The sequence below is a fragment of the Electrona antarctica genome, assembly GCF_951216825.1.
Source record: "Electrona antarctica genome assembly, chromosome: 21".
Taxonomy (NCBI): domain Eukaryota; kingdom Metazoa; phylum Chordata; class Actinopteri; order Myctophiformes; family Myctophidae; genus Electrona; species Electrona antarctica.
Genome location: NC_136802.1, coordinates 22,628,403 through 22,641,482, shown reverse-complemented (window position 1 = coordinate 22,641,482; position 13,080 = coordinate 22,628,403). Strand labels below are relative to the sequence as shown.

Genomic DNA, 13,080 nt, shown 5'->3' with positions numbered 1-13,080 from the left:
ATGTGTGTGTGAGATGTTAGGAGCAAGGGAAATCCCCAAAGGATGAACACACGCGCATGCACACACACACGCACGCACACCACACACAGACACACGTGTTTTATTATGCTTTTGTGTATATCCTGGGTTTAGTTTATATTGTGTTGTGTTTAATCATATTTGTTTTACCAAAATCACTCACTCACTCACGCACGCACGCACGCACGCACGCACGCACCCACACACCCACACACCCACACACACACACACACACACACACACACACACACACACACACACACACACACACAAGCTGCATGGGGAAATCCTCTTTTAAGAGCTACACAGTATCATCCAAGGCACTTAACCTCTCCACTACAACCACAAAGCACAACAGTAGAAGACTGTGGTTGTACTGGTCAGTTCCCAGTGACCAACAGTAGTAGACTGTGGTTGTACTGGTCAGTTCCCAGTGACCAACAGTAGTAGACTGTGGTTGTACTGGTCAATTCCCAGTACAACAGTAGTAGACTGTGGTTGTACTGGTCAACTCCCAGTACAACAGTAGTAGACTGTGGTTGTACTGGTCAACTCCCAGTACAACAGTAGTAGACTGTGGTTGTACTGGTCAACTCCCATGCAGTACAACAGTACTAGATTGTGGATACTGTACGTACAGGTTGTGTAAATGACTTTGTAAATAAATAAATTCCTCTTTATTCTGATGTCATAACAATTCCTAGTCTCTGTATTTCTTTACAGGGTAAAACATGGGGTAACTCCCCTGATCGGAAGACAGATTCATTAAGGAGGGACACGACCGAGGAGGAGGGGATGAAATGAGATTAAAGAGATTTAACAGAGTCCACACTGTTTTGCAACTCATTCTGTTTAGACAGAACTTCACCGTCCAGACTCGTCAACTCTTCCCTATTTTCCTCTCCTCCCTTTCTTTTCTTTTCACCCACCTCCTTCCTGTGGTTAGCCTCTCTCTCTCTCTCTGCTATATCCTCTGAAACATTCTCCCCTCTCTCTCACTTCTCCCAATCTGTCATTCCCGGTAGGTCCTCTCTCCGCTGCCTGACTTTGACTTGACTTTTTGAAGTCAAATTAGTTTGATTTCTGTCTGTCTCTCTCTCTCTCCGTCATGTCTTCCGGTCAGTTCCTGTGTCTTTCTCTGCTTTTCTTTCTTGAGGGACCTCATCATCCAATCATCACTTCAGCTGAAGGTCAGTATACACACAATGTGACGTGTGTGTGTGTGTGTGTGTGTGTGTGTGTGTGTGTGTGTGTTATCTGATCTGTTAATCTTCACTGTATATTTCATGAGGACAGGTCTGAGGTGTTGGAACTTGGGACACACACACACACACACACACACACACACACACACACACACACACACACACACACACACACACACACACACACACACACACACACACACACACACACACACACACACACACACACACACACACACACACACACACACAGCGTTTGACCTTGTTCCAGTAAAGGTCTGTCTATCTAACCATCCATCTTCATTACTCTCCATCTGTCAGGTATAGTTTTTAACTGCTATGTTCTAGTATTCAACTGGTGTGGTGATCGATCGATCGAGCGGCCGATCAGACCTTTATTGATCCAGAGGTCATAGCACCTGAACGCCACAGCACAGTTCACCTGTTGCTTGCTATTTAGTCTTTGGATAGTTTTCTAAAATTCAGATTAAGTTTCGCCAAACAGGTGCAATATTTCTAAAAGTGCTGTCCTTAACCCATTAAGACCTGAGGACGCATCTGTGTCACCTTAGCTTTTAACCACTTTAACCATTATTTTAAACTTTAGATAGGGCCTCTGTGCGGCGCTATGAGCTTGTAGATCTGCTATGTTTTTTAAATCGTGAAAACGTGCAAATCTTTGTATTCTTTCACAGCGAACATTTTTAACTCCTCCTTGACATGAAAACGTTTGAGAACCACTGATATAGAAACATAGTTTTTTCAGAAAACTGTTCGAAGACATTTGTAGAATAATTTCCTCAGGTCGATCTTGGGCTAATGATCTCTTCCCTCCCTTCCTTTAGCCACGCCCCGGCCTTTCCCATCTCTGTCAGGCTTCCAGCCTCCCGAGGTGGACGGTTCCGCGGTCGACTTCCCCTGCAGCATCCTCCCTGGCTCCACAGCAGAGCCACCAGTCACTGCAGACCAACCGGACCATGCACAGGTCACTACGCCTGCACCAATCACCATGGACCAACAACAGGACAATGCACAGGTACTACACACCATAAACACCAGAAGCACTACTAGACAGTTGACGCCAGCTATACAGCAGTTATTTTTCTTTCTAAATTGTTGTTGTCGGGCAGAAACATCTCATCTCATCTTTAAATTAAATTTACGCCCTACTACTTCATCATACAACAGCGTCACACAACATTAACAAACGTAGCAGATCTACAAGCTTGAAATGTGATGTGAAGCGACACGTTTTGAGCGTGTAGATCTGCAACAGATTTGGACATAATGGTTTCCACCCGAGTTCCGACAGAGAGGAAATGATCTTTGTGGGTTTCACTCTCCTGATTGGATAAAATTGGTGACCCACCTGAAAATATATTTTCTGTTTATTAAAGAGCTGGAGAGATGGGGAGACGTCGGTTATTACACTATTACAATGTTTACTATCAGAAGAGCTTTAACTTTTTTTAAACTAACTAATTGCACATAATTAAAGGTATATTTAGATCCTGTTAAAAACACACCAAAAGTTTATAAACATTATAAAAAAGGCAGGTGGATCACTAAAGCAAATTAAATCTAGAATAAATGTACGTCATCTTGTATTCTATAATGTTTGTTTCCAGCAAGTTACAGCGGCACCCAAGACGCCAGCCGACGTCCAATCAACGCCGAGGAAGACAACGACCGAGAGCACCGCAGCACCAATCAGAAGACAGCCCGCCGCCGAAGCACCAATCACCAACGGCCTCGGCACTCCCGGCTCCCTCCTCCTCTACTATCTCCTGGCCAACCAGAACAACGGAGTGCCGAGCGGGTCTTCATCTGAGAGCAATGAGCTGTACAGGCCCGCGTTGGGGAGAGCGTGGAATCAGAGAAACCAACAGCCCCACTACCCGTCTTACTATCAGCCTCGCTACCCGTCTTACCGCCCATATCGGTACCCGTCTCACTCTCGGTGGCAAACTGTGGCCTCTCTGTCCTCCGAGGAGTTTGGCCGTTGAGCTGTAACGTATAAACCACCGTTTCCTACATTTTGTTTTTAATAATTTTTATTTCAAAAGATTTTACAAAAAAAAAAAAAAAAAAATCCATTCATCTTTCATGAAAAACAATCATTTTTTCAAAAATAATTCAATAATTTATTTGTGTGCGGCCGGTCACACACACACACACACACACATCATACAAAATCAACACATCTTCCATTTTTAAAAAGCTTGGTTTTTATTATTTTAAACAAATGCACTGTTAAGGATGACAATAATAATAAAAAAAACACCAATGAATGTATATCATTTTGTGTGTAATGACATTTGTGATCTAAATTATTTTATGTTTTAGCATGAGAGAAAATAATGTGATAACTGCATACATACAGCATTAGGAAACTGCTAAATGTTAAGATGTTATCATCAGAGTGTGCGTAATATGAACAGTGCCTTGTTGCTGTGTGTGTGTGTGTGTGTGTGTGTGTGTGTGTGTGTGTGTGTGTGTGTGTGTGTGCGTGTGTGTGTGTCAGGGAGGAGGTATAGAAGGGATTTGTCGTTTGTCTTTCCTCTGTTCCTTGGTGCTACCCCTCTGGATTTGTTTACCTACAGTGCAGACACAGTACACACACTGTTAGGGTCGATTTGTGTGCGTGCGTGCGTGTGTGTCTACGTGCGTGCGTGTCGTAAAAAGATTTTAAACTTGGTTGCATGCTGAAAATAGCCAATCTACAAGCTGCCATTACTGCGACGTGTTGTGAGTCTAGTTTTTATTTGTTGATGAAATTGTCAATATATTTAGTCTTAGAGTTTTAGTCATCATACCGGTAGCTTAGTTCTTATTTAGTTTTCGCCAGTGAAAAAAGTAGTCTAAGAACATTATTCGTCATACTTTTAGTCGACGAAATCAACACTGGTGTGTGCGTGCGCGTGCTTGCGCGCGTGCGTGTGTGTGCGTGCTTGCGCGCGTGTGTGTGCGTGCGTGCGTGTGTGTGTGTGCGTGTACCATCTCCGGCTCTGAGCTCAGGCAGTGGCAGGGAACTCCTCAGGTCAGGAAAACGCACGTCTGCCCTCCTCTTCACCATGGCAACGCTACCGTGGTTGCTGTGGTTACCACGCTCACAGAGGAAGGAGCGCTCGCGGATCACCATCTTCTCTGACAACACCTAAAGAGAGAGACAGAATGAGTGAAATGATGTTCATTACTGTGGTTGCTATTAGCTACAACCCTCAACCCTTTTCATAGCAAGGCCCATTATTTATTGGGCATTTGAGCCACGGACCACCATATGACGAGGTTTAGCTTCGCAGACCCAAAAGTAAAGAATATTTTGTTATGGTAAACCTTGATCAAAATAACAATTCTTCTACATTCTCTAATTGTGTAAACTTCTTGTACTTTAAGTAGGCTAATGCAGATGTTTAACAATAATTAAACTCTTGAGAGCGTAAAATGGTTTCATTTTACGCTCTCAAGAGTTAAAGATCTATAAGGTCCATTTGGTTTCATTTTAAACTTTCAAGAGACAAGAGTTAAAGATCTAATAAGGGTGCATTTGGTTACCAACTCTCCATCATTTAGCTGGGGACCACTGGTTGAAAACCACTGGGCTACACCAACACAGTGATATTGACCGAGAAGTTTTTGCCAGCAAAGTGAACACGCTTTTTGTTAACTTTTGCACAACATAAAAGTGAAGCTTTTGGTCCTGCTTCACACACTGTCTGTTTTCACTGTTATGACATCACGATATAGAATAATAATATAGCTGCAAGCAGTGTAAAGATTGGGCCAAGCTATAAGAAAAATCACACCCATGTGAACTGAGCGAGGCAGGCTGCTCAACAGCACCGCTGGCTGGCTGCAGTTACTGTATAGTTATAGACTAGTGCTCAGTGTGTGCTCCCTTTTAGGATGCTCAACCGTGCCACTTTAGGTCACCCAGAGGTATTGCAGCTGTTCGTACCCCAAACATACATACATAGACACACACACCACACACCTGTGCAGTGAGAGTGCCGGTGGGGTGGTTGGTCAATCTGTTGTACATAGCGGGATGACGTCTGGGTTTATCCATACACCTGCGCGCGCGCGCGCGCACACACACGCACACGCACACGCACACACACACGCGCGCACACACACACACACACACACACACACACACACACACACACACACACACACACACACACACACACACACACACACACACACACACACACACACACACACACACACACACACACACACACACACTGTGAGCATCTTCTTTCAGGTGCAAGATACCAATCTATTTTTTATAATAATAATAATTTCATTATGCTTTAAGTAGCATGTGATGTGTCAAACTAGGGGTTTTTCATGATTCTGAATCCATTCCTAGCAACTTTCCCAAATGTGCCCAAATGTGCTGACTGGCTATTGCCGATTTTAGCCCAATTAGTGTTTTTTTGTGCAAAACTAATGCTTGGATGCTACTTAATGCATAATGAAATGTTGACATTTTTGCCTTATATAGGATGTTGATGGTATGGTCACATATAAACCCCAATAAAATACATTGCTCAATACCGACAGCCGGTCAGCAGGTGGATTCATGAATATATACATATAGACAATATTTTAGGCCAATAAAAAAATATATATATATACCAAATCTCCGCTGCCGGACTAACAGACAACTAGAGCAATTGGTGCATTGCATCATGCATGGGATATGTAGTACCTAAGGCTGTGAGTCCCCGGTTGAAGCCCCACCCCCAGGCTGAGATTGTTGCTGTGGATGGTGAGTGAGCGGTGAGGCATGAGGGGGGTGGTGGTGGAGGTGGGAGGAGGGAGGAGAGGAGCAGAGGATGGAAAGAGGAAAGGAGTGCAGGAGAGAGGAGGAGGAGGGATAGGAGGCGAAGGAAGAGGGAGGGTATGATCAATGTCGTCTTTTGTCTCCCCTTCTTGTCTGCCGACTTTGTCGTGATTCTCTGCATCGTCAAAGTTCTTCAGGTCTGCTTTGTCGTTTTTGTCTTCAACGGTCAAGTGTTTCATCTTGCCGGTCGTGGTCTCAGTGACGTCGCTCCCGGGGGCCATCTTGGACTCATGTCTCTGTTCGTTAATACTCCACAGCCCAGGAGGAAGCCCGGTATCCATTCCGGCGTCGTCTGACGAAACATCCCGAGGTTTCACGTCTCTAGTTTCAAATCCATGCGTGTCATCGCCAGGCGTCATGGTTGAGTCCATCACAGAGGCTCTGGAGTTTGTGTGTTCAGTTGGAGACATTGCATCTTTAATGAGTTCAGATGTAGATTCATCGTGTGTGAGTTCTACGTTGGGTTTTGAGGTAGCTTTGCATGGGTTGCTGTTTGAGAACCGTGTAGGACTTTCAGGGTTTGTCTGGTCTGCAGTTACCCCTGAAAGTTTGCTTTGATCTCTGTGCACCTTTGAGATATTCATACATGTGTTCCCTGTGAGATTACTGTCCAAGACTGAAGTAATGGGAACTGCATCTGCTGTTACTTTAGTTGTTTCTGTACAGGCCGGGTCATTGTGGGAACTATTTGTAAATGTTCTGCTGAGAACTGACATAGTTTTATCGGTTGATAGAATGTCTGTTGTCTTGGTAAGTTCAGAACAGGTGGTGGTTGAGGCTTTACCTCCGTTAGCGTTTGAGTTGGAAATCATAATGTCATTAGTGGGAGTTCTAGACGTTTTTGAAATCAACCCTATATCAAGGTGTTGATTGGTCGAATTTCTCAAACAATCTGAAGCCAAGCTTGGGTTGAGATGGTCTTTGACATCAAGTTTCAATGACTTTGTCTCTGGACTACCCGTAGGTAGAGGTTCGGTGGAAACTTTCAAAAGCGTTTCTGTTGTGGAAGTCCTGTCTGTTTGGATGCTGCTCAAAGTCTTAAGTGCTTTCGTGGTAGAGTTTGTCTCAGTGAAGAGTTTGCCCTCAGACGGTTCCCTCCTTGCCTCCGAGTGAGAAGGCACGAGGGGCTTTAATTTAACCATCATTGATTTGCTGTCAGTGGAATGTACCACATCTGACGTTTTAGACAAGTTCATGTCTAGCTCCGTTTTCTCCGATGTATTTTTCAAATGTTCTCTTTTCATCTCCAGATTCGTTGCCCTACCAAGTTTAACTTTGTAGATTGTCGTGCTTTTCTCAGGAGACGTTCTGTTGGTGATGGTAGAGTCTGTGTGACGGGGAGTCGAAGGGGTCTTGGTTGTTCTAGAAGCATCTCTTATCTCTGGAGTATTGCTTTTCCCTGCTTTACCTCTGATAGCCGTGCTCTCTGTAGCCTTAGCGTCCGGCGCTTTGCTCCGTTTGGCAGTAGGTTCTGAGAGGCTGCGAGAGGTTTTGGACGGCTTGGAGCTCTGCTTGTCTTTCTTTTTGACGACCCTCTCGTCTGCTCCCTCTTTGGTCTTGCCGTTCTTCTCCTCCATCTCGCTGGAGCCTCCTCTCCCGCTCTTCTCCTCTCCCTCCTCAGTGTCTCTCCTCAGGTTGGGGGTGGTGGTGATGGGGGTGGTGGTGATGGTGGGCAGGATGGAGGTCTCCTTCTGGTCCTGTTGGATCTTAGTGTTGAGTTCCTCCAGGAACCTGGAACATTACAGAACATTTATTTCTACACTCTGAAAGGGTTATGTATACAGTGGTTCCCAACCCGTATCATTTCAAGGACCCCCAGTTTGATATGCATTAGGCTATACGGACCCCCATTTAATGGCATTTCTATCTCTGAGACCCCAATTTATATTGTAAACTCAAAGTTAATTTAACTCTGAGGGTGTACACATGGAACCATTTGGTTCCATTTGTACACTCTCAGAGTTACAGACCCATAAGGGTCCATTTGGTTCCAAACTATCATTTAGCTGGGGACCCCCTGGAATACCCTCAAGGACCCCTGGGGGTCCCGGACCACACTTTGGGAACCACTGTACTATAGGGCATTGCAGTGGCGGCCAATTTGTGACTCCACAGATATAAAACCCAGTCAGAAATTTCCAAAAAATATTTTAAAGGATAATTCAACTTATTCAAGTGATTTGGGTGATTTGGAAAAACCCTGGTCCACCCCAGTAACAAGATGTGCACATGCACACGCTCTACAGTGGGGGGGACGTGCAACAGTCCAACAGCACATGCACATGCACCAAGGCCCCACTCGATCATGATTGGAGGAAAGCCCCTCTCATCCTGATTGGATGAAGGCTGGGCCCTCTAGCCAAAAACGGAACCTAAGGTTTTTTGACCCCAGGGGTTAACTGGGGACAGAGAGGAACTCTTTATATGGTCAGCACACTCTACAGTAGGGAGGATTATCAACAAAAAAAAGGAAAAAATATTTGAATTAAGTGATATCACTGAAAATACCTTTAAGCCTGGAATCAAACCATCAAGGCAACATGGTGAACCATGACCATAAAACATTTGATTCTGTGTCAAAAATAAATAAATAATAATAGGGGCCTACCTGGTATGGAAGCAGTCGTGAGTGAATAATTGATGTTGTAGAAGGTCAGAACATTGAGTTCTCCTCTCTGGGTCCATCTGGAGACAATTCTGACACATGGAGAAAGACGACACTTCACTGTCTGTCTGTCTGTCTGTCTGTCTGTCTGTCTGTCTGTCTGTCTGTCACCCCGGGCAGGCGTACAGCCAGCGGAACTGCTAAGCCTGCTATTCCTAAACGTAACCTAAGTAAACTATGCCTAAACAGTTAAACCTAACCTTATTCCTATCCTTAACCTCAGTAGAACTAAACCTATTACTAAACTTAACCCCCAGTAAAACTATGGGGTACAGTACTCCAAACTATGCCTAACCCTAAACTTATTTCTAAAACAACAACAACAACAAACAAAAACACACACACACACACACACACACAAACATTGGGTCCTTCGAGGTTTCTAGCGCTGGTTGACACGGCAGCTCCTCCTAATCCTCAGTAAAACAAATACAAGAATGTGTGTGTGTGTGTGTGTGTGTGTGTGTGTGTGTGTGTGTGTGTGTGTGTGTGTGTGTGTGTGTGTGTGTGTGTGTGTGTGTGTGTGCGCATGTGCATGTATGCTTGAGTGTGTGCGTGCGTGAGCGTGTGCGTGTACCTGTGCCAGGTCCAGTGCAGTGTGTGTTAGTGTAGGTGCACGGTGCTCCAGGGGTAGTGTGCACGTGGCCTCAGGCAGACGGACTCCACTGAACAACGGGTTCCTGTAGAACATCTCCTGGTGACGTGATGTCAGGTTGCCTTCAGTACACACACACCAGTGGTGGGAAAAGTACTCACATTTGTTTTACTTAAAGGGATTGTGACATTAAAAAAAGGTTTTTGTAATTTTTCTTAGGTTTTCTGAGCTCAATTGCACCCAAAAAACCTGAACTTTTAACATTCAGTAGATTTTTCTGTGGTCTGGGGGTTTCTGGCTCAAACAAGTGCTCTGATTTTCCTGCTGTTTGTGATGTCACAGCCTGTAAATCCCATACATGCCAATGGGATTTGTCAGCAGATGTCACTGTTTTCACTGTTTTGCCTGTTTTCATTGTAGCTCAAAAGGCTTCCAACCCCCAGAGAAAATCCACTGAATGTTCAAAGTTCAGGTTTTTTGGGTCATAAACCTAAAAGAAAAACGAAAAATAAAGATAAATGAAAATTAATGTCATGAAACCTTTAAGTAAAAGTATTAATACTGCAATATCTCTCTAGGTCGTGAAAGTCCAGTATTAAAAATTAAGTAAAAAGTATTGGCGCTAAAATGTACTTAAAGTACTAATTATGTGGAATCTCATTGTCCTATTTCAAGTTTTCAAATGTATAAAAATGTTTTCAGAATGCGAGGCATTGTGAGATTGTAAATCAGATGTATGGTTGAAGTGATTAATGTATGTTTTGTGAATGTGATAATAATCCAAATCTACAAAGTAACTAGTAACTAAAGTTCTCAAACAAATATAGTGGGGTAAAAGTACAATATTTTGGATGTAGGAGTAGAAGTAAAAGTATTGGAAATGGGAAATACTCAACTAAAATACAAATACTTCAAAATTGTACTTAAGTACTTAAGTAAATGTACTGTACTTACTTTCCACCACTGCAATTTGTTATGCGAGGGATAATTGATGGCGAGTCGATCATTGTTGAGAAATAAACCCCGACAGGGTGATTAAATCCTGATGCCAAGCCAAGGGATTTAATCACCCTGAAGCTGTAGTAGAATAGGTCGGTTGACAATAGAACACGATAAAAGGTAGTAGGTTAAACTTTACAAACAGCAGAATGCATTACATGTTTAATTTAACGTCGACTCATATTACATCCTCCGTGTGTGTGTGTGTGTGTGTGTGTGTGCGTGTGCGTGCGTGCGTGCGTGCGGTCGCACTTACCAAAGCACCTTACAATGTGGTACAGCTGGTCAAGGTCAGAGTCCCCAGGGAACAGTGGCTCTCCTGTCAACATTTCTATGAACAGACACCCTACTGCCCACACATCTACGGGTCTACACACACACACAACGCACGTGCACGCACACGCACGCACACACTTGATTAACCAACCAACAAAACTCGGTCGACTAATGCCAAACAGATACGCACACGCACACCATAATAGAATAATAAATGAATTAATCAACCAACACAGTCTTGGTGGACTGATAGCAAGTGGACAATGCATCAATTACGGACGCGCACACACGCACACTTACTTGCCATACTTGGTGTCTCCTACCAGTAGTTCGGGGGCTCGGTACCAGCGAGTGGCCACATAGTCCGTGTAAACCACCACATCACCAGGACTGGCCACCGTACGAGCAAATCCAAAATCACATATCTTGACCACGCCTCCTTGAGAGACCAGGATGTTTTCTGGTTTGATGTCCCGGTGAATCACCTGATGGAAACACAGAGACACACACACAGAGTTCGATTTTACCTTCATTTCCATTGAGATTAGCTGAGAGGCATTTCATCCATCCATTCTTGCATACTGGTATGTAATGCCTGGGATTCAAACCCGGGTCTCCAGTCAACATTGTAACCACTAAGCCAAAGGGAATTCCCTATGACTCGGGGGATCGAGATAATAAGGTCCTTTCAGAGGGGGAGCAAGTCTGCTCATGAGGGGCGCGGGACGCATAGTGAAACAAAAGCTCACCACAATCCAGGTCTAGTTGCCTGCGGGCCTGTGCACGAAATGAGCACGCGCACGTGAAAATACGCTTGCGTAATCGCCCCTCAACTTCTCTGTGCGTCCAAAATAAATGCACGTCTCTCATTGAAAATGAATTACTAGGTGCGTCAGTCGCTCCCCATCTGAAAAGGCCTTTAGGCGGAGGTTGTGAGCCGCCCTGCTACACATATACAATCTTATCGACTTAATATACAGAGTTGGGCCACAGCGGGTTCCAGCAGAGAATCAGAGACAAAACACAAAACAAAAATATCTAAGTTAGTTTCGACCCTTGCATTGCGATTGGCTGCTTACTAATGAAAGATATGGTACTATTAAGGGGTTTTGCCTAGAGTTGCACAAGAAGAATAATGAATGGTTAAACAACTAACAAAGTCTCCAAACCTAATTGATTAAGAGCTGACAGCCCTCGAAAGCCCCCCCCACACACGCGCACACACATGCACGCACACACGCACATTGTTGTGGTGGCAGAAGGCGATGGCTGTGAGGATCTGGTAGAGGTGTTCTCTGGTGGTTTTGGGTCCCAGTCCATTGGGGTTGTGTTCCAGTTGGTCCAGGACCGTCTGCTCCAGCAGCTCAAACACCAGGTACCAGCGCCTGCGACGCTTGCACACCTCCAGCAGACTCACCAGGTTGTCATGACGAAGTTGCTGGATGGGTCCATGGAGACAGACAGACAGACAGACAGACAGACAGACAGACAGACAGACAGACAGACAGACAGACAGACAGACAGACAGACAGACAGACAGACAGACTTATAGACACTTTGGCGATTTTACCAGAGGTGGCCAGTGTCACTCATGAGGAGCTGACTTAGGCCAAAATAAATCAAAACCGTGTGAAGTGAGGGACCGTGCTCTAATCATCGTACATCATCGTACATCATCATCAAGAATGGTGGTCTCTTATTGGCCAAGGGTTCCCACCGACATACATATAGCCGATTTTGCTCAGACACATATGACTTCAATTCTCCATTCATTGTCAATGGCATTTTTAATGTTTGTTCAGACAACACAAACATTAAAGCTGTATATAGGAGGGGCTAGCTCCCCTCAAAAATAATTTCCCTCAAAAAATTACATAGGCCATTACTACCATTAGTTTAAAAAGGTGACGATTTGAAAACTTTTTGATAGTACATTTGATACTTTTGTACTACTTGTACAGACAGGTATACCTTCAGGAGTTTAATCTCTCGCAGAGCGATCTTCCTCACGGTCTTGTCGTCGTCAGAGTCCAGGAACTTCTTGACGGCGACCAGGCGTCCCGTGTCTCTATGGCGACACTTCAACACCGTCCCATAACTCCCCTCGCCCAGGACCCCCAGAGTCTCATACCTGTCCATACTGACACACACACACACACACGCACACGCACACGCACACACACACGCACACGCACACACACACACACACACACACACACACACACACGTTTGTTTTAGACCTTCAACATGACCTTGTTGTTCAGTGAACTGTATATACCCATTTGTGGGTCGCAGTCTCAGACACATTTTTATGGGTCACGAGTGACTACATATATAGGTGCGAAGCGTTGCGTTGTAGATCTGCTATTTTCACTAGTTTGGGACCCAGGTGTTGCTCATAACTAATTATTCACTAGAGGTTTGACACAAAACGTTCCCTATTCTTATAAACAATTAAAATAAACCT

At 44.4% G+C, this 13,080-nt stretch overlaps 2 protein-coding genes across 2 annotated transcripts; one reads left to right on the top strand and one right to left on the bottom strand.

Moving 5' to 3' along the window:
- Positions 1-997: 997 nt before the first annotated feature.
- Positions 998-3,381, top strand: LOC306913995 (uncharacterized protein). Its single transcript, XM_079490854.1, has 3 exons — positions 998-1,208; positions 2,069-2,259; positions 2,852-3,381. The coding sequence occupies exons 1-3, from the start codon at positions 1,127-1,129 to the stop codon at positions 3,227-3,229; spliced, it is 651 nt and encodes a 216-aa protein (XP_079346980.1). The 5' UTR covers positions 998-1,126; the 3' UTR covers positions 3,230-3,381.
- Positions 3,382-3,509: 128 nt separating this feature from the next.
- On the bottom strand, positions 3,510-12,752 carry LOC306913972 (uncharacterized protein; the record flags this gene model as incomplete). The annotated part of the gene is made up of 10 exons (XM_079490821.1): positions 3,510-3,820; positions 4,221-4,380; positions 5,218-5,296; positions 5,944-7,809; positions 8,687-8,775; positions 9,321-9,460; positions 10,594-10,706; positions 10,914-11,098; positions 11,857-12,051; positions 12,585-12,752. 10 exons carry the CDS (start codon positions 12,750-12,752, stop codon positions 3,744-3,746), a joined length of 3,072 nt encoding a protein of 1,023 aa, XP_079346947.1. The 3' UTR covers positions 3,510-3,743.
- Positions 12,753-13,080: the final 328 nt, after the last annotated feature.